This window comes from Microtus pennsylvanicus, chromosome 4, assembly GCF_037038515.1.
Source record: "Microtus pennsylvanicus isolate mMicPen1 chromosome 4, mMicPen1.hap1, whole genome shotgun sequence".
Lineage (NCBI taxonomy): Eukaryota > Metazoa > Chordata > Mammalia > Rodentia > Cricetidae > Microtus > Microtus pennsylvanicus.
The window spans coordinates 40,444,900-40,467,224 of record NC_134582.1 but is presented as its reverse complement, the minus strand read 5'-3'; the positions used below and the strand labels follow the sequence as shown (position 1 = coordinate 40,467,224).

General features: G+C 45.8%; 1 protein-coding gene across 3 annotated transcripts in view; it reads right to left on the bottom strand.

The window, feature by feature from the left end:
• Window positions 1-22,325, bottom strand: part of Ppp2r2b (protein phosphatase 2 regulatory subunit Bbeta) — a 398,669-nt gene that overhangs the window by 29,564 nt on the left and 346,780 nt on the right. For all 3 annotated transcript variants that reach the window (XM_075968754.1, XM_075968753.1, XM_075968755.1), the window contains one exon: window positions 9,458-9,622. In XM_075968754.1, the coding sequence (XP_075824869.1) occupies window positions 9,458-9,622 (165 nt within the window). The remainder of the gene's footprint in view (window positions 1-9,457; window positions 9,623-22,325) is intronic.

Sequence of the window (22,325 nt, the reverse complement as noted above, 5' to 3'; positions counted from 1 at the left end):
GCTCTCATAAAAAAACAAGTGTCCTTAAAAGAAAAGGACGGGGCAGAAAAGGAGGCAGTTCTCATTTTCCTGTTTCTGGATTCTCAAAGCCTGGGAAGGGAGGCAGTGTCTGAAAGCTGAAAAACTCAAGGAAGTCAATTCTTTTCAGAATGCCCAATGGGAAGACAGCCAAATTTTAGCCAGCAACAGCCATGTTCTATGTCTAGACTCCAGAATGTCAAGATGATAGCCATGAGAGGGTTAAAGCCATTGGGGCCTTGTTACAGCGGCTCGGAGAAGCACTGGGTTTCCTGACTGGCCTTTGAAAGGAAGGAATGGACGGGCTACCTTAGGACCCTGCCAGCATCAGGCCAGGGACCCTCCCGAGAGACCATAACTGCCAGGTAGTCCCTTTAACTCTGGTTTCCTTGAACTCCACTACGAGTGCTCGCTTGTGCCTATGACTAGTTTGTTGGTAATGGCCCATCGCAGACAACAATGACAGGTAAACTGGCCCAGAGGTATTCTGAGGGCCAAAGCCACTTATGACCCCACAGGTGGCCCTCCCCATCGTACATGTCTTGGTGTGGAGTAGGTGAAAAAGGCTGTAGCCATGTGCAGGTGATGATTTCAACCTCTAGTGCTTTCTTATCCAAGACCTTGAGCAGAGAAGAGGGTAGGACCTGGGACGATGTCAACTGTTAATGAATGACACTCGCTTCCAAAATTAATAAGCTTTCTAGTCCTTAGGAAAATCCACTCCACTGCAGTCTTCAGGATGACTAATTGACAGAACTGGTAAATTAATCAAAAATGGAAATGAAGATGGAAGAAGGGGGATGGGATTCTATTTTTACCTGGATGTGGGGCTTGTCTGCTCTGTGGTTAATTGCTGTTAAGCTTGAATGGGGTAGGCGTGTGTGTGTGTGTGTGTGTGTGTGTGTGTGTGTGTGTGTGTACTCTGTCTCATGTATCAAGGCTGTTTGGCTTTCCTCCAGGTGTGGTGTGTGTCTCTGTGTGTTTGCAATCCTGTCATCAGGAAAAAAGCCATTCTAATAAAGGGCTTTGTTTCTCTAACCTAACCAAGCTCGCCCACAGTAAACAGTGTTAATTATGCCCCAGATCGATACTGAACCCCCTTTGGAGGCTTTAGGATGAATCGCAGCTGCGGTTATAGTTGATGCCTTTGGACACATTCCATTAGGAGCCTGGGGAAGGAGACACAGGTTTATTAGGGGATCTAGTGGCTTACAGAACCTGGGCTTGGCAATTAAGTTTGTAGATGAGGGATGAGACTGGATTTCACATCCTGTGCAGAAGCTGACTTAACCCTGCAGCCCGAAATATATAGGCTAGGACACTGGACTGATGTGTGTAGTATAAATTGCAGACCCATGAAATTATCTTTCTGGATACTGAAAAACAATCGTGCATTTTCCCATGCTAAATATGCAGAATAGTAGTGACTTCTCTGGGAAGTAGACAGACATGGGTTCGAATCTGGCTCTGGCCCTGGAATTGGGCAAGTTTTTTCATCTCTTATCTGTTAGCCAGGGCACTAATCTTTATGAAAATTAAATAAGACATAGAAGACTCTGAAACAAATTGCTCATCCTTCCGCATGCCTTCCACCTTTGGAGGGAAATGAAACTGCTGTTTTGGGTTAAGCATCAAGCTAGGCTGTTTTCTTAATGAGGCTATTCACTAAAACCTTTCAGTATTTAAGACCTGCAGTACTATCACCTTTATTTCCTCAACATAAAAAGGCCTGGTGGTCCCTAATCATGGTCTATTCCAGACATATTTACATGCACTCCAGGATTAAAGGCTGAGTAGAAAGTCTGCCTTCATGGCATTGAAGGAATTCCTATGGCCTTGATTTGGGCTATAGTCTTGCCCTTGTAGAAGGGCCCACTGGGTGGAAAAGGACCACAGATCTTAGGCCTGCTAGTGGAGCCATTTAAGGGGACTGAGGCTTCTAGGTGCTTGGGCTCCTTCTTTGGGACCCTCCATGACTACTTGGTTCTGAGTACAAGTCAATCTCTCCCAACGGGGTGGGATGGCCGGAGGCAGGCAGAATGGAAGCAAGCCTGCCAGAACCACTGGGGAGCAGAGGTTCAGTTGAAGGACTGACCCCATATTTGTGGGTGATGTGGCGTCACATGATTGAGTTCGCTCAACAGAAGCACACTACAACATGCCAGGCAGGACATTCCTCCTTAACTTAACAGTGAAATGCTGCCATAGGACTAAGTCTCACGTTCATTTTACCCAGTCTATCTTCGTTGGCTTCACAGAAGCATTCGGCAACATTGGTCCTAGCACCTTTCTGAGCTTTGCTTATGCACCTTGGCTTCCTCCTACCCCCAGAAACTCATCTCCTACCTTCTCCACACCCCGTTGTTCAGTGCTGATTGACATCCACTGGCCTTGGTCCTGGGCCTCCACTCTTCTCTACCCATACTGTGTTCCTTTAGTAGAACCGTTCTGTCCCACCTCTTGAAACACCATAAGATGCTTATGACCCCTCAACTTCATCCTTGTAGTGTAAGGTCTTCCTGAGCTTCTAGATCAATGTAACTAAGACCAACAGACTTCTCTAATTGGATGGCTCCTAGGCACCTATATCTGTAGACAGTTAAAGAGGTAGTCTTAGTCTTTCTACAGCAAGCCACTTCCCTCTCTGGCCTCCTCACTTTGGTATCTTTCCACTGTACCATCAGCCAAAAGCAACACATGACTTCACATTTCCCCCTTCCAGCTGCTTCCCCATTTCAAATCTCTTGTCAAGTCCTCATAGCCTGACATTCCGAGAGGACCACACCTATGTTCACTCCTAGGTGGTGGCTATCATTTCTTCTGAGACAATGGAAGGAGTCTCCTGATCAGTTTCCTTGCTCTTAGGCTGACTGCCTCATTTTCAAAAAGTCTTTTAAGGGCATAAACACACTCCAACGTAGCTGTGTTCTGAGCATGTGTGTGTGGAATTCATGTGAACGGGGGCATGTGCTTATCTCTGCATGCTTGTGAAGCCAGAGGTTAATGATGGGTGTCTTCCTCAAACACTCTCCACTTATATATTGGGGCAGGATCTCTCAGTGAACCTGGAGTTCACGGAGTCAACCAGTCTAGCTGTCTAGCATGCTCCAGTTTCTCTGTCTCTGCCTTCCGAGGTTTGAGGTTACAGGCAGGGTGCCATGCTCACCAAACATGTACATGGTATTGGGGATCTGAGGTCCAGTTCTCATGCCTGGTCACACAAACACTTTCCCAGGGAGCCAGCTCCACACCCCACCCAAGTCTTTCTTCATGCTAAAAACGAACTATTATGTGCTTTTGTTGTTTCAACATAAAAGACGTTGGGTAAGATGTCAGTAGGTGATATAATCTTAGGAGACACTGCCATTGACCCAAATGACTTTATGCAGCACTAGACTGTGTTCATTTCCTGCTAATGGCTCCTTATCTCACTTGGAATGAAATCCATGGATTTTTCCCAGACTGCACGAATGGGGTGGGATGGACGGAGGCAGGGGCAGAATGGAGGCAAGCCTGCTAGAACCACAGGGGAGCAGAGGTTCAGTTGAAGGACCAACCCCATATTTGTGGGTGATGTGGCATCACATGATTGAGTTCACCCAACAAAGCACACTACAACATGCCAGGCAGGACACTCCTCCTTTACTTAACAGTGAAACGCCCACTTTTTGGCCTTTCCTTCTGCACTCCTTTCTGCAGATTCAACCCCATCCTCTGGCCCTTGGTCTGCTCTTCAAACACAGATGCTCCTGAGCTAGGCCTATCTCTGGATCCTTCTAATACTTCTGCTGTAGTTCAGAGGCTCACACTACCCCATGGAGGTAGCTCTAACCCAGCTACTCTCTGACCCTGCATTATTTCCTATTGCTTGCACCACTGTCTGAAAATTCATTGCATGTGCATATTTTGAATGTACTTGTTCCTTTGTCCCATGGGATGTCACCTTCTGGATGGCAAAAGCCAGAAGATGTTTGACATGTCGTAGTTGACTCATTGGTTCCTGGTGCTCTGGTGAATTAGAGGAGACACATGGACTGAATTCAAAGCACACAGCCCAGAATGGCCAGTTCAGCTCTTGTTCCATGGATCCCCTGTAGCAGGAAGCTGATGCTTTTCCCAGGTGGTCAGGGTGGAAAGAAAACCCAGTCATGGGGCTCTCACATCCCCTACACAGTGTGAGCACACAGCACGGCTCTTATCAAGAGCAATGGGGAAATCGACAAGGCCAGAACAATAAGGAGCCAGTGAACTGCACAGACCTGAATTAACCCACAGCTAACATTTGTTTTCTACCCTCTATAATTATTTCACTTTCTCTTTTGATTGAGTAGTGATGCTGGGTACCTCACAGGGTGGGCACGAGGATGGAATGGGCTCACACTTGTGTATTTGGCTTGCTTCCTGGACATTGTGAAATGACACAGAAATCAGCTGTGGTTATGGTTGATGACATTATTACTTCTTCATTATTACTACCTATCCTCCTGGTTTCCCTCTTAAAACAAGACACACATGGTAGGGAAGAGAGGGGGAGGGAAGAGAGAGAGAGAAAAGGAGAGAGAAAGAGAGAGAGAGAGAGAGAGAGAGAGAGAGAGAGAGAGAGAGAGAGAGAGAACATCTTCATCACGCACCATGCTATGTGTCAGACACTGTTCTGAGGTCATGGGTGTTACTGTATTTAACCCTCCAAGCATCTACAAGGCAAGTACAACCAACCACTAGTCATCATCATTATTATTATTATTATTATTTTTGGATTTTTCGAGACAGGGTTTCTCCCTAGCTTTTGGTTCCTGTCCTGGAACTAGCTCTGAAGACCAGGCTGTCCTTGAACTCACAGAGATCCGCCTGCCTCTGCCTCCCCCCGAGTGCTGGGATTAAAGGTGTGCACCACCAACGCCCGGCCACTAGTCCTTATTTTGCAGGTGAGGAAACTGAGGTAGGGAGAGGCAATCGGCTCAATTTTGCCATTGTGTTATAGGCTGATAGTGGTCACCTTGTCTTCATTGTACTCCTCATCTAGTCTCTGAGTTTACTCTGGAAGGAAAAAGAGCCAAACTGTCCTGGGCCATGTGTGGAGGGAACACCAGTCTGGACCTCCTGTGTCTCTAATGGACACTTTGGGGTATAGGGAGTGTGGTTTATTCCTGCAGACCCCACAGTGGAGTTAGGGCACCCTGGGTGCTCCCCCTTTACTTCATGGACTCTCTCTAAATTATACAAGTACAGCTCCAACCAAGCGTCAATCTAGAAACAGGCCCACGTTCCATGCCGCCCAGCATCCCTCCCTAGTCTCTCATGGTCTCTGTGCAGTCACACTCACGCTGCTCAGGCAACTCTGCTGTTCTTGTCTTCAAGTGTGTCCACAGGATGCCAGAAAGCCAATTCTCTCCACGGTTTCAATGTATCCCAGTCCCAGTTGTGGGTTTCCCTGACTCTTTTTTTCTTTTTAATTAGTATGCAAATTTATATTCATTTTAGATAAATGGTAAAATTATGTGTATAACAAAGACTTGTTTTAAAACAAAATTCTTAATGATTTTCTAGCACCATTTCTGCTTTTCTTCTTTTATGCTGTTAGTACAGTTTGACTTATGAAGGGCTAAGCTCAAATTCTACTTATTGCTACTTAAGGATGACTTTTGAGGAAAAAGGCTTCTTAGCTCAGAACCTCTGAAAACAAATTAAAATCCTCCTTAGAGGAAAACTGCTTCAGGACCATGGAAAGTTCCCAGCCTGCGTGCTCCCAAAAGCCAGGACCAGGAAGCCTTTCAATATACAGTTCTTGTGGTCCTGATGCTGTGGTCCTCCCTCTCTGTGCTCCTTTTAAAAAAGGGCCGCACTCCCTGCGCTTACTGTGTGTGAAGTCTGGGTAAGCTGATGTCCACTATCTTTTCCTGTCCTTACTGCCTGGAGGGAAAGCAATGGCTTGCAGGACAGCTAGACTCGAGTGCACGGTGTGGCAGAAGCCACAGGAGAGCCTGCCACCCAGGTAGCAGGAAGGAGAGAACTGACTCCTGAAAGTCCACTGACTTTCAGCTGAGCTTACATGAACAGAATAAATAAAGATGTGGTACCTGCATGCCCTCGTTCACACACATGCCGCACACTAAATCAAATTTAAAAAATTGAGCAAAGGATTGAGAGACAGCAACATTTTGTTGTCCATCAGTCAGGGGAACTTTGTTAAAGCATCCTTGTTAAGTGCCTAAGCCTTCTCTCCCAGGTCTATGTGCCGCCAATCTGTCTCTTTCCCACAAGCTCTCAATCTGGCTCCATGGCAGTTGTAAGATAATTGAGGGTCATGGTGGAAGGGTGTTCCAGACAGGGGAAGAACTTATGCAAAAACTTCAAGGCAGGAAGGGGCTAAAAATGTTGGTGGTACAGGAAGCGGGCCACTGTAGTCAGATTCCCTGGAGCCTAGAGGGTGGAGATGGGGGTGGAAGATGATCCCTGTAGGGCAGAATGGGAGCTTGGATTTGAACTCTTTTGGTCTTTAGGCTGGCTTCTATATCACCTGGCTAGTCTCTTCCCCCACTGCCCAGTCCATGTGTGTAGAAAGAGAGAAGCCGGGCCCAGCCCAGCAGAGTAGAGCATTGCTGTCTTCAGCACCCTTTGTTTCAGGCGCCTTAGACTACAAACGCGAACACCTCACTGCCGCCAGGAGCAATAGGAAAAAAAAAATCAGAAAATAGAGAGGAGAGGACAAATCATCTCTTCCAACCCCTGCTGAGCATGCAGAGTGAGGGACATATGGAAATTAATATATTCGGCTCTGATAACACGGTTTTCCTCGACGTTTTGATTAAACGCCGACGGTTATTAAATACCCTCCTCCTCCTTGCTCGGCTCCGAAAGCCAGTGTTGCTTTTCATTTTGAACTCTGATGGAACTGTCGCGCGCTGCTCACACACCTCAGCTGAGCCTCAGCCCGCTGCAGGCTGGCATCGGAGGGGAATGGAGAAAATCGATATGAGATGTCAGGCGGGAGGTCAGAACGTGGGCCTCCCCCGTTGGCAGGCTCTGGGGCCGGTGGCTTTGGAACAAAGGGAGGTGTGCCCCGAAGAAGGTCAGCTTTTTGGCCCCGTCAGGGAAATGAATCTATTTCTTCTTAATTAGATTACCAGGCTGGTGCCTTGCAACGAAGAGCTGGGCCAGGCTGGGGTGGGTAATGGGCAGCTTTGATGAAGGCTTGGAATGTACCCACTAGCTCCTGGGTCTCCCTAGGGACTGCGCTCAGGACTTTGATCTTGTAGGGGTGGCTGGAGGAAGGAGCAGACTCTGGGGGCTCCTGGGCAGGTATCCTGAGAGACTTCCTGCTTCTGTGTACAGGATGGTCCTTTCCTATTCTCCTCCTACTCCTTGGTCTTTATATTTCAGCTCAACGACCATTGCCTTGTAAGGTCCCCATGATGCTAGCTGTCAGTGCAATGCTTCATGCCACTTGGGAAACTGGCGATGCTCTAGGTGTTCATGATCCTCTAACAGAGGCAGGTGTCTTTACCTTTCCATGTGCTTCATTTTCTCTATCAACTTGACTGGTCACAGGTGCTCAGCTGCTTGGTCTGACATTCTGGTGTTTCTGCTAGGGTGTTTTGGGATAAGTTTAACATTTAAATCAATAGACTGAATAAATATTAATGTGGAGGAGCCTCATCCAATAAGGTGAAGGCTTGCTAGAAAGAAAGAATTGGTCCTCTTGTGAGTGGCAGAGCCTCTTTCCACCTTACTGGTTTGGGGTTACGGTGATTGCCCATTGCAGTCGAATTGAGACTCTTGGCTCATCAGCCCAGTGGCACGTGGGTAAGACCGTCCCCTCTCCCAGAAATTTAGCTTGCTGGCTGCAGATCTCAGGATTCAGTCTTCATATGTGAGCCAGTTTCTAATAATAAATCTCTTTATGCACGCCACCTGCCATTCCCCCTGCTCTGTTAGACCTTGGCTAATACAGCGAGCTCCGAGAGACAGAGAGGTACTGCATTTGCTCACCCTAGAGTCTCCAGAGTTGGATGTAGTGCCTAGCATATGGTGTGTACTTGGTGAATCTGAATAGTGAGTAATGGGGCCTCCTGTATCCGGTAAAAGGGTAGGGGTTCTAAGTACCTTACAGCGCCAGGCCTGGGGGCGGGGCTCAGAGGAGGATGGGAGCCATTCTGGATGCTGTCTTATTGCTCTCTTGTCACGATCAGAAGATGCCAGCACTATCTTATTCAGGTAACAGTGTGGATCTCTGCCCACATGCCCTGTGGGGGATGTGGGGCTCAGGAAGATTACCCGAGGTCACATGGGTACTAAGTGCCAGAGTTCAGCTCTCTTCCCCAAGTACTGTTGTAAACCATTCTCATTTAAAAACCTTCGAAAGCCTTGTCCATTCTCCAGCTTGAGTGCTGGGCTCAGCCGGCCAGTCAGTTCACAGTCTGTTCTTCTGCATTCAGGACTCATGTGGGCCTGCCTGACTTTAAATCCCAGGCTGGTTGCTGCCACACTGGCTGTGATGGCATCACAGCTCCCCCCCCCCCCCCTTTCAGGAATATCTGTGGGTCAGGGTCCCTCCCACCTTGTTCCATATTCACTTACCGGAGAGAACCCGTCCCTCCCAGGTAGCTCAGGTTACCCCACACTCAGCAGGTCCCAAACAGAACACAAATGCTTCATGCCTAATAAGACTTCTGGAAGCCCCCATCCCGTATACAGTTCATGTCAATCCTTGGGTGTGTCTTCCTCCCCCTTTCCCCTAACCCTGCATTTACTCCTACCTCTTCCTTTCCTGCTGCTACCATACCATGGTTCTAAACCTTTGGGTCACAACTCCTTTGGGGGGTGGGGTCACATATCAGATATTCTGCATATCAGTTATTTATATTATGATTCATAACAGTAGCAAAATTACAGTTTTAAAGTAGCAATGAAAGTAATTTTGTAGTTGGGGGGTCAGCACAACATAAGGAACCATGTTAAAGAGTCGCAGCACTAGGAAGTTTGAGAACTTTTCCTCATCTCCTTTGTTTCTTCACTACCCACCCCTCATAGTCCGCAAATCTGGGAAACTCTGCTGTTGAGACCAATCTGGAATTCTCTGCTGCTGACCACGACACCCCATTTCCTTGTCACCGCCCCCCTTTAACAGTCTCTTCACTGTTTCCCCAGGGCCGTTCTTCCTCCCCATAGCACTGAATGACCTCCACAGAGAATTCAGATCAGATCCCACAGCTCAGCCCTTGCTGGCAGGGTTCTCTCTGCATCTGTATGCTTCCAACTTGAACATGGGTCTTCCCCTTCTCAGGAACAATAACTGTGGGGCTGACTCCCCAGTCAGCCTAACACTTGTGATTTCTTTAGTCCCAATGTTAAATGAGATGGAACCCTTCCAGGGCCCCCTCCTCCCACATGTCAGAGGCCAGGACACCTCTCCCCCAGGGCCCTTGTGCTGGGTACTCACACTTGGTGTGCCTGTCACACAAGGCGGATGCCCGCATGTCGCACAGCCGGATTGTCCCCTTACTGCTGCTGTATACAAAGGTGTTGCAGTGATGGGGGTGGAACTCGGCTGCCGTGATCACCTCTGTGAGCTCCTCCATGTTGGCTGGCTTGATGTCCACGATATCTGGCACAGACGAGTAAAGGAAGGACAAGGAGAAGCGGGGAGAGCCTGGGGCATGAGCGGCCCTTGCTGTGAGCGCTATGGGAGTATTTACCGCCTACGGGGGCATCTCACTGGGAGGCCATTAGCAGAAAAGCAGGCAGCAGTCATTTCTGGCAGCTGAGGCTCAGGGACTTTAAGGGATGGAAGCTATCCCGTAGTCAGTGGTAGCATTAGAACTTAGGTCTAAGCTGGGTGTGGTGGCCCATGACTCTAATTGCTGAACTCAGGAAGCTGCAGCAAGAGGATTGCTGCGAATTCCAGTCTAGCCTGGGCCATACTGTGAAACCCTGTCTCAATGAACTCAAGTTTCCTGACTCCTCAATTCTATTTCATCTTCTGTGACGCGTAGAGGAAGAACTCACACTTGGCCATGAGATCACTTGAGAGCGTCTCCCACCCTAGAGCAGTAGCTAAAAATCCAGCCAGTGCCGCTGTAGCCAAACTATTGATTTTGAACTCTTCCTGGGATCTCTGGGCTGGTAGATGATATCTGCAACAGACTGCAAATCATCTTCTGTGAACTATCCATAGAGCCATAGCAGGTGCCACTCAGGGAAGGGTCATTAAAAAGTCTCCCAGGATGCATAGCCTGGACTTTGTCTCATTTAATCCTTACAACAATATGACGAAGAGCACTTTTACACCCATTTTCAGGGCTGGGAGTGTAGGCTGTGTGAGTATTCAAGAGGTTTCCACAAGAGACGTGGTTAATGGACTGAGGAGAGAGACACTCAGCAGGTGAAGGTGCTTGCTGCTAAGCCTGCTTGAGCTGAGTTTGATCTCTGAGACCCATGGGTAGAAGGAGACAATTAACTTCCACAAAGTGTATTCTGACTTCCACAGGCAGGCAGAGGAACATGTTCACTACTCACCTATACACACACTCTATCTATCTATCTATCTATCTATCTATCTATCTATCTATCTATCTATCTATCTATCTATAGATATAGAGGTAGATGTCTATACATACATACATACATCCATACATCCATACATACATATCCAGGTGCAAAGCCTGGGAGATTTTAGAATTGCCCAGATTATCTCAGGCCTTTTAGTCTCCATAAGCTATAATTTTCTAGGGCTGGGGTTTTGGGTGGGAGCTTAAGTGTCAGAAAGAAATCATCTATGTGGAGTGAGGGTTTGGGATAATGTGGGGTATACTCAGTTTTAGCCTGAAGGTTCCCACCTCCCCACTCTCCAGTATATTCCTTTGTAATATATATATATATATATATATATATATATATACATATATATATATATATACACACACACACACATATACATGTATCACATATACATATATATGCACACGCACACAAATGTATATATACATATATATGCACAACGTACACACATATGCATATGCATGCATACATTTGAGGCTATAGCCTTATATATCAGAATGAAACATTTAGGCTTATGTTTATAAAAGCAATTCAGTGTAGATAAAAACAAATTCTTTCCAAGGATATATAGCAGAAGTGAAGGAATGGGCTTGCATATGCCCTGTCATATCCTGGCTGGAGCTGAGGTTCTGTCTGGGGACGAGCTGTACCTTGTCATGTGGATACTGTGGTGCAGCAGAGCTGAGCAAGGGACCTGCATTCCACCGACTCTACTACTACTCATAGGCTGCCTTTCTCATGTTTGCCCCATAACCAGTTTTTTTTTAAACTTATCATGTTTTTCTTTAGATTGCCTCACTTTTCATCTCAGCTAAGTAGTCAGCCAATATTCATGAAGGGACGGGTTTAATCATCTACATGAAAACGAACACACAGTGATTAAAATGAAAATGTGTGGGCCAGGAATCGTTGTGCCACGCTTTGGAAAAAAAACACGCTGCATGAACTAACAGTCGCTTGACAGAGGCCATCCTAGAGATGCTTCTGCCTAAGCAAGCAACACAGCTCTCTCTTTGGCATGGAGACAGGCATAAACATGCAATAAGCTTATATTTTGAGCCCTAGTAGCACCAATTAGGTAGCCATGTACAAACCAGTGTAGACACGTACTAGCTAACAGCATCTAGGTTCCCGCTAGATCTGTTGCCACATGGGATTTGTTCCAACGGCTTTGTACAGGGTTGTGCCTCTTGCTATTTGATTTATCTTAGGCATCCCGTTGCAGTCTTTCTAAAATTAGTATAAGCCTGTGCTAACATCACCTTTTGGCACATTTTCATCTACCAAAAGCAGATGCAAAGATTACTTGGTTCAGCAGGGCATACACAATCCTGGATTAACAAAACACTACCTCTCAACTAAGCCTCTGCTTTTGGGACACACACCTGGGACACCCAAACAGTTCGGGAGGGGCTGCAGGCTGCAGCTCTGACGTGCTTTCTGGCTGCTAAGTTGAGCCTTGGGCTTGGCGTCGTTAGATAGGATAAGCAGAGAGGATCCTGTTCAGTCGCTCCCTACCCCACAGTGCCAGCAAGCATGTTTTCCTTCTTCCAAAGTAAGGAGGGGAAAATCTGGTGTCAGCTTTCCCAGCCTCTGTAAGTATAGCTCAGCAAACAAGCTGCGCTGGGAGGGATCTTCACTGTGTGGGAGAGGGAGGTGCTACAGCCACAGCTATTTTTTATCGACCTAAAAATAAAGCCCCGAAGTCAGAAGATGAGAAAACAAAGTGCCTAAGCACATCTGCGCCTTCAGGAGCGTCCTGCCACCATTGAGGACATCTTCCTGGAGCAGAGTCCAGTTGATCTGCCTCTGTCCACTGTTTCCAGATCCATCCTGCCTCCTACCCACCCTTCATCTGAAGCCACTTGATTTGTCTCCAGGATCTGAGTCTCCCTCCTACAGCACTTGGGTTTGACTCAGGTTTGGTCAAGGGAAGAAGCCATGATTCTATTCCTTTTTAGCACAACTGTAGCTGTTGTTTACCGAGTGCTGAGCTTGCCTGTACTAAGCGTCTTATAGTCTCATTTGTCCTTCATTCCAGGCAGACAAAGTCAGTGCCATTAATAATCCTAATTTACAGCTGACAAAATAGAGGAAATAAATTTTTCTCTCTAATAAGAACAACCTTTTTTTTAAAAAAAATCTGTTCTTTATCATTTTTATCCATGTATTTATTACATTTTGGTGACTTTGACCCCATCCTCCTTTGTCTCCTTCTGGCTCCTATCAACCTCTCATCTTCATCTTTGTTTTTGGAGACAGGGTTTCTCTGTGTAGCTTTGGTGGTCCTGGAACTTGCTCTGTAGGCCAGGCTGGCCTTGAACTCAGAGATCTGCCTGCCTCTGCCTCCCCAGTGCTGGGATTATAGAGGTGTACCACCAATGCCCACCCTTCACCCTTTCTTTATGTTCCTTTTCCATAATCATATGCTTTTGGTTTTTGTTTATTTTTTTGAGACCCAATGAGCTTACCCGGAACCATCTGTGTGACTGTGGCCTTACATTATTTATATTGAGTGTGTGTATGCGCACACATGTGCCAAGGTGTGCAAAGGACATTGGTGCAGTTGGTTTTTCCCTTCCACTGCGTGGATCCTGGGGATTGAACTCAGGTCATCAGTCTTGGTGGCAAGAGATTTGCTGAGACATTTAGCTGACCTCTGAGATAAATTTCTTCGGGTCGGATATGGGGTAGAGCTGGGATTTGCACTCAGGCTTGTGCAAGGATTCTTTACATGAAGCCACACAGCGTCCTGGGAAGAACGGCCCCACCCAACCAGTTTCCCTGAGTGGGTTTGTCTGGCTCTAGAGGAACAATGACTAGCTACTGTGTGTGTGTGTGTGTGTGTGTGTGTGTGTGTGTGTGTGAGAGAGAGAGAGAGAGAGAGAGAGAGAGAGAGAGAGAGAGAGAGAGAGAGATAGAGAGAGAGAGAGATAGAGAGAGATGGAGATCTACCTCCTTCGAATTTTGTCCCTGAAAACTCACCAACTACATTTCCACGATGGTATTTTCCAGAACAAGAACTTTTATGTCCTATGTTATAACTGATTTGCTTGAACTAGATGTTGGGAGAAAAATCTGACAAGGGCTTTCATGTCCTATTTTCCAAGGGAGGACTTTGCTGAATTCTTGAAACGTGTGAGAGAGTCTGGCTGGCAAAATTTGCTGTCTTCTGAGGAAGGCAGGAGGAAACTCACACCAATGTCCGGAAACCCAGGCCATTTCTCTCTCCTGTTCCAAAGGGAGATGTGTGGCTTCAGCTCACAAGTTTCCCCCTTCATACTGGGAAGGAGAGAGAAAGGCGCTAAGCAATGCGAGGAGCCCTGTATTACTGGAAAGTGGAATGATGTATTTTGACAGTCAATTTTCTCCATCTGATCCTTATTTCCCTGTTGTTCCAAAGAACTAAACAGCAAAAGATATCACTGAGCGCGTGCCTAATATACAACCCAGACAGCCAACAGATTGCCATTAAATTAACCCTGGGGCCTGACAGGTCTGCTCTTTCCGACCCCAACTGCTTGGGGGTATTCCTTATTAATGCTAAACCCAGGCAAATTACCTCTACTAACAAAAGGGGTTAATCTGACTCTTGGGGGTGGGGGGACTCTGGAGACAGCGCTGAGGATGAGATGGGGCATAGCCAGCCTGGCAGCTGAGCTCCCTGCTCACAAGGCAGAAGGCAGGAAGGTGAGGGCACTACTGTGCCAGGCAGTTGCCTAAGGCATCATTGAAAGTAATAATTGAAGACATCGGGAGGTCACCCCTCCAGGGAGTTGCTTTGAACAAATAAGCAGCCCAAGCCATAAATTACAGTAGGATGAGGGGGCGGATGGGATCAGGACTGGGTGGCGAAGGGAGTGGGGAGCCTTTCACTCACTTACGTAATCCACGTTCGGAAGACCCAAGCTCTCTATACCTGTCCTTCCCCTGCCTCCCGTCAATGGCAACATTATGAAAGATTGACAGCAACCTAAATAAATATGCAGAATCATATGATAAAGTGAACTTTAAGAAACCTGCTATTAAATTATTTTTGCAGTGAAATGTACAAGTATGTAAAAAAAAGTCCGCACTGTATACAAAATTCTACTCTAGGAACCTAATGCCATTTGAGCCTATATCTGAAAGGGATGAGCTGCAAGGGAGGAGGGACATGGAGCTGTTTGTGGTGATTCTGTGAGGGAGCATCTATGAGTGGTTGGTCTTTTCATATCCGTACCATTCTCCCATTTTCATTCAACGAAATGGTAAGATTTTAGAGTATAATAATATTTAAGACAGATTTTATGCTGATTATATATCAGGTTAGGAAAATTGGATATAAAATACATACTACAGTCTGGTCGTTTAAGGAAATATGATGAAGAAGAGCATAAGAACTAGATAGGAAAGCCAGCCACATCTAGCAGAGAGAACAGGTCCCAAAGTCAGAGAGAGCATCACCTGGGAGCACCTGGAGCCCACTCATCTACTAATTCCATGACATTCCTGAGGATGAACAATGTGCTGGTGATCTGTTGGGTACAGTAGATAGGCTGGTGACCAAAGCGGGAACAATCCCCGTCTGCAGGGTCTATAATAAGGGGGCTGTGGCTGACAGACAAGGTAAATTAGTTGCCTTAAACAGTGCTCACTGGAAAGCAGAAAGGGAACGAGGGCCTCTTTTTATCATTCTCTTTTTCCCTCTCTCTGTGTGTGTGTGTGTGTGTGTGTGTGTGTGGTGGGGGATGAGAGGTGGAGTATTCCAGGCTGAATAGAAGAAAGGCTCCTAACAAATCAAGACTTTGAATTTCTTAGTTTTTTTCTCCTGCTACCTTCTCCCCCTTAACCAATACAGCTGAAATAGCTGGCGTCCTCACAACTGAGAGGCAAAATCAGTGGTGAGGTTATTGGTTATTTTATTTCATTTTCCAAGACCTCTACCATGACTGTGTCCTATTAAACCAAGAAAATAACCTTTGCTTAGAGTCTTTCCTGAGAGCTGAGACATGCCCCGAGCTCTGAGGGTAGAATTCAAGAAAACACTGATAAAAACCATGTTTGGAACAAACGGCTGGGAGACCACTTTCATTCCTTCTGTTTAACTGAGAGAACTTGAGAAAGTCACTTTATCTCTTTGGGGTTCAATTTATTTGCCTTCAGATGAATAGAATCCTATTGACAACCTCTAAGGATTTTAATTATTAGAAGAGATAATGGAGAGAAATTATTTAAATCATTTTCATATTGGACAGAATCCCATTTTCTAAAGGAAGTACATGTATCCATGAAAACCATTTCCAGGCAGCATCTTGGGGTCAAAGTGGCTATCCACACGTGCCTCTGTCCCATTGCACTGATTATTCTGATACTGACAACTATTTTCCTCAAGCCCTGGCTAAACCAGGCAGGAACGAGAAAGTTGAGGAAGATCCTTGCAGAGTCGTTACACACATATAGGACATGCTACATTTACTGGTCGAGGTTACTGGATTTTCAAAGCAGCTAAGGCTGCCTACATGCTATAGAAAGTCTTCAGTTCTAAAGTGGGGAAATAATTGAATGTTGGCTTTGAACTCCGAGCCTATTACAGTTGTACCCCCTTTTAGGGGACACATGTTATCATGTGATCTTTGCTTTTTTTTTAAGATTCAAATTTGAAGCAATGATCACAAAGGGCCTGATTTTGTCAGCTAAAATCACTGGTAAGGCATTGTTGATTTCTGAAGCAGGCTTCAGGGAATAGACATCCTTTAGGAGCTTAAAAGGCCAGTGTATCCATGGAGTATTTACCAAGTGCCAGGTTCAGGCTGAGGGGCTGACAGAGATGTAGGATGTCACAGTAAGTCTACAGGCTGCTTCACAAGACATTTGATGCAACACCCTTTATGACTGGGGAGTTCTTGAGAGCCCCACACCACAGAATCTTCTACATACACGTTAATAAGCCCAGGATTGTGTTTTAAAAAATTCATAATCCAAGATTCTGTTCAGGCATTGTTTCCATCTGTCCAGCTGCTGGGACTCTTCCTGTCTATGCATCCTGGAGGAGACATGCCATATAGTATGTGTTTGGTTCATTGGCATGGCTGAATATAGATTTTACTGTATCAGATGACTTGGAGACAGGCTGATAAAATTGTAAACCTCAGATCTGATCAGTTATAGAATCTCAGATGATCTTGAACATAGAAACTCATGCATACAGAGTAAAAGTTTCTGGGTATGGTGGCATATACTAGTAATCTTGGCTTCCAGGAGGCCAAGGCATTGAGAGACATTGAGAGACTGAGTGCCAGGCCAGCTTGGGCTATGCAGTGAGACCCTGTATCAGTAAACTAAAATAAAGATGAAGGAACTCCAAGAGATGGCATGTATCTGTAATACACTTGGTGTTTCATATAGGCTCAAAAACCCTTGACTTGTCTTCCCTCAAAGGCTCTCTCTCTGTGTGTGTGTGTGTGTGTGTGTGTGTGTGTGTGTCTTTCTGTCTAACACTTACTTTGATGGCTTTGGAGAATGCTATGTTAAATTGACCTTGGGATTCCCCTTCTCCTGTTTCAGATTAGTCTCAGTTATAAGGGATATTCTTCTTAGAAAGTTGGAAGACAAAAGGAAGAAAGTGATATGCACAGGCCCAGTCATTTACCCACTTACTCCACCTCAGTGTAGCCATGAAGGGATTTTATAGATAAAACTGAAGACCCCATAATCAGTTGAATCTAAGTTAATAAGAAAGGAGACTATGTAATGTGGGTCTGCCTGGAAGGCATTTATTTACTTATTTTGAGAGAAGAATTTTCTATGTAGCCCTGGCTATCCTTGAACTCATTTTGTATATAAGACTTGTCTCAAACTCAGAGATCTTCCCACCTCTGCCTCCCAAGTGCTGGCTTAAAGGTGTGCATCCCATGCATGGCCTAGCTGAAAGACATTGAATAGTGAGCTCAGGGCTGCAAAGTCCTGGGTTTGAGCCTAGCCCTGCATGGACTAGGATTGTTGGCACAGGGAGTTAAGGTGGGAAGATCAGAAACTCAAGATCAACTTTCGCTGCAGAGTGAGTTTGAGGCCAGCCCCTGCTAAGGGCGGTCCACTAAGAAGAAACCTCAGACCTTCCTTGAGACCTGACATGTCTTCCATTTCTATTGATCACTCCCCAGTCTTCGCTCCTGACTGCTGCCTGTGGACTCCCTTCAGCTCATGCTTGCAGGGTTCCGCCTGCTTGTGGTTTTCCATCCCTGACTCCGTATCTTAAACATGGATGGCACTTGCCTGGCCAGCCTTACACCCACAAGGACAACACACTGGCAAAGGTCCATCACTAGTGTCTTAACCACTCCTTCCCAGCACTCATCTATTTTTCTGCATTCACCCCAGTTCCATTCATCCCAGTTCTCCAAGTGAACTCTATCCCACTCACCCACCAGACTACAGGCCATGATAAAGGAGGGAGCTGGACTCTTCCTGTCATCTCAGTTTGCTTCGTAAGTGCTCGGCAATGCTTATGGCATTTACGTGACTCATTTTTGAGACTTGGGGGTCTCTTCTAAGCTTCTTTACATTTTCAAGAGCAGAAAGTCCATGGTAGTCACCACGGGTCAATGGATCAAGTCACCAAGCTGGTGGAGTGTGAATTCTATAACCTTTGGTTGTCTGAGGAGAGGAAAGCACAAGACAGCACAGCAGAGAGAAAAGTAGGTTGAGAATATGATCTCCAGAATAATAACTGCCACGCATGGAACCTTCACCCTACACTAGGTAATTCATAGGGTCGTTCATGCAGCCTTCACAATGACCTCCTGAGCCAGGTATCTTATTATTTCTATTTATTGATGACAGAATTGAGGGATGGAGAGATCTCAAATGACCAATCAAGATTATGCACATTTGGGAGGCAATTCTGGGTTCAGGTCTAATGCATCTGACACCTCAGTCTTTAGTCCTGAGTCAGGTGGGGAGTGCACACCTATAACCCCAGAATTTCAAAAGTCTGATGCAGGAGGATCTCCGAAGTGGGACCCCATCTCAAACAGATAAAAGTGAAGGCACAGCTCAATGGCTAGGCTACCACCCTGCTCTGTGGAAACCGAGCAGTCCAAGAGAGGCATGCGGCCCAACTCCTGTTGTCTGTCCCAACTACAAGAGGCCCAAGAGGTGCACCTCTGGAGGAGAGAGACTAGGTACCATGAGGGTAGCCTCTGAAATTGGGGCTTAGTGTTTACACAAATAAGGCAACTGGCTTGGGGAAACCTTCCAGGGTGGCTTTCAACATGAGGGTGGGTGCTGCCTCAGCACAAGCAGGCTATGTGCTGGGCTTGTCATCAGAGAGATGCTCTTCAGGACCAGGAATACAGTTCAGTGCTGAAGCATTTACCTAGCATGCATAAAACTTGATCCCAGAACCAGAAAAGGGGGAGGTGTGATCTCATTTTATATAAAATGCCAGCCTAAAATTAATTTGTGCCTTTGTTTGGTGTGGGACAATAGTCTATATCCTGTCAATTATATTTTAAATAAACGCTGATTGGCCAGTAGCCAGGCAGGAAGTATAGGCAGGGTGACCATGCAGGAAGTAGAGGCAGAGCAATGAGGATTCTAGGAAGAGGAAAGTTTCTTCTGCAGTCATGACCCAGCCACAGAAGAAGCAAGATGTGACTGCCTCGCCGAAAAAGGTACATGGCTAACATAGACAGGAATAATGGGCTAATATAAGTTATAAGAATTAATAAGAAACTGAGCTAATGGGCCAATCAGTTTCTAACTAATGTAGACCTCTGTGTGATTTCTTTGGGACTTAACGACTGCAGGACAGAAACCTCAGACAACATTTGCTCCCATGGTGGGATGAAAGACATATTAAGAAACAGGGAGTTGCTGTATCTGGCTTCTGTGTCCTCCCCCAGACTTGTGTAGCCCTGACCCGTTAATCTAAAAGGGAGACAACTGTCCACGATGTGACCAAGTGTTGTACTAGAAGCTGGAAATCACAGAGTTGAGGCTCTGTGCATCCTGGATGGGACAAGATGACAAACAAAACTACCTTATGAAGATGCTTGGATCAAGTAAACATATCCAGGTTTTTTTTCTTTCAGAGGTATCCTTACACAAGGAGTATCCTTGCCTAAGCTTTCCAGTCTATGTTCAGGGATGGCCATCTGCTTAGAATTCCTCTTGCCACAGGGACCTTGGTGTGCACTAGGCAAATATCTCCACACCTCCTTGCCCAAGTTAGCTTATAGTCTCTCTCTGAATATCTCAACTCAACGATCAGTTCCTCAGCAAAGCCCCCTTCATTTTCTAGTCCAAAACCAGTTTTTAAAAAATGTATTTGAAGAATTAAATTCTCTTAAGAGCTTGTCTCAGCTCACAATGAAACACACATTGGTGTTATTATTTGTATCATGTCATTCTAAAAATTCAATTTTGTTTCTTTTTCTCTTTTCTTTTGTCAGGTTTAGTGCAGTACTTGGCACAAAACCTGGCCCCAATGTTTGCAATTTTAAAAGATAAAACTCATTGGCTGATCAATTCTTAGCTCTCCTGACCAACAAAGAATTCAAAGGAATCTGTGTATAACATGCTTTTCAAAAAGAAATAGTAACATGTGTGTGTTGGGAATGTGTGTTCAGCATGCATGTATGTGTGTGTGTGTCTAGGATGCATGTATATGTGTGTCCAGGGTGCAAGCCTATGCGTAAACATAGAGTCAGAAAAGGTTATTGGCTGTCCTGATTTATCATTTTCTGCTGTGTTCTCTTGAGACAAGTTCTCTCACTGATTCTGAAGCTCCCTATTTTGGCTAGGATAGTTGGCCACCAAGCCCGAGATCTGCCTGTCTCTGTCACCCCCAAACCACAGGGCTGGGGTTATAGTCATGTGCAATTTTTAAGCTGGGGATTCAAACTCAGGTCCTCATGTGTGTGCAGCAAGTGTTCTTACCCACTGAACCATCTCCCCATTCCCAGAGAAGCAATGTGTTAAGAGCAAACTTTGCTTATTAAAGCCCAGGGCCACCTCTTGCTCCTAGAAAATTACTAACCTAAAAATGGGGTCCTGATGCATCAAGATCATTTTATTTACTTTAAGAAAGGACCCATTATTTGGGATGGCCTGGGTGCCTGTGGGTAGAGAGGGCTTGTGGTCAAGTACCCAAAAATTAGGATGGGCATGCTCTTACCTAATGCTAAATGTGAGGCCCTAGACCTCAGACACTCTGAAAATGGGTGCTGATTAGATTATAAGGAGAAACATTTGATAAATATCACCAAGTCTAGAGCCAAAGGAGGAATGTAGACTTAAGAGTGTGATCTAGGCAATGACAGAGTAGAAATCATTGGTCATCTTCTCTAGTGTTTTTTTTTTTCATCTCTTCAACAAGAAGCATAACTTTTATCAGACTTTGTTATACTGATCTGTTGTGGAATATTTGATAACACTGTGACCCCTGAGAATGTGTTAATAAAATCAATATTGGCCGATGGGACGGAGTCAGTGACTAATTGATAAGAATTAGCCATAGAGAGTACAGGAGATCCAGGAAGATGGATCGAGAGACACACAGGAAGGAGTAGGGAGGGCCTTAGAGATTTACAGTGTTTTGGTTTGGGATGAATGGAGAGACGTTCATTCTCTCTGAAATGTGAAAAGAATGGTCAGCTGGTTGCTTCTCTGCCTCTCTGAGCTACCAGGTTTCCACCCCAATATCTGACTCCTCAGTCTTTACGGTGAACAGAACTATAGAAACTTAGTTAAAAACTATATCTAGTGGCAGCAGCAGAGTCAGTGCCAGCAGGAACAGAAATCCTGCCAGGCTGTGGCCTGATCAACGGAGCACTGACCATGGAGCAGCAGGCCCTACAGACGGTAGTTAAAATATCATTAGATTCAGGAGTAGCCACTAAGTCAACAGAAAATCAAGATGTTTGTTTACTCAGTGAGGCATTTCTCGAAACGTGTGTGTGTGTATGTGTGTGTGTGAGAGAGAGAGAGGGGGGGGGGAGTCGGGGGGAGTCAGTTTCGCCATCTCACAGTCCTTTGGTAGAGTTCTTCCCTCCGGAGGACGAAGTGGAGAATGGGAGTCTGGGTAAATAAAAGGCATGTTGTGAGAAGGTTCACAGTCAGAAAGTGGTGGGCCTGGGTGAGAGCTCTGTTCTTGTCAGACTCTAAATCCTGTGTTGTGAGCTGTGACATCAGTGCTGTGCTTGTGTGTCCCCAGACAGACTTCCTTGCTACTTGTCTCACTGAGTTAATTGTGGATGTATACTGTGTGATTTAAGTGGAATTTTTAGCATCTGTGACCTCACAGGATGCGAGTTTTCTGCCTCTACTGTTATGAAAATGGTCCATGTATTTCTATGAAGCATCCCAAGCCATGCTCCTGCCTCTGGTCGATAAAAGGCATAACAGAAGAAGGTGCTAAACAGGAGGTATTTAAGACAAGGGTTGTTCTTGATACTTTTCTGAGGATGTTGTGGAAGAGGGCTGCTGCCTGCTCCAGAAGTAGCTACACTTTAGCGCTGAGAGGCAAAAGGGCCTTGGTTTGCATACCTTCCTGCCTGGGGGCAGTCTGGCTGAAAGGCAGTATATAGATATCAGTTATCATCACCCACATGATGACAGTGATTATTTTACATATGGCAGCGGTAAGGGTGAGCGCTAAGGTCTCATTTGTATGCCAGCATCTGGCAGGCTGTCACACATCTGTAGAAGAGAACCTAAAAGGCACTATTAATATGTCCCCTTTGCATTCTCCCCAAGGCATCTGTCTC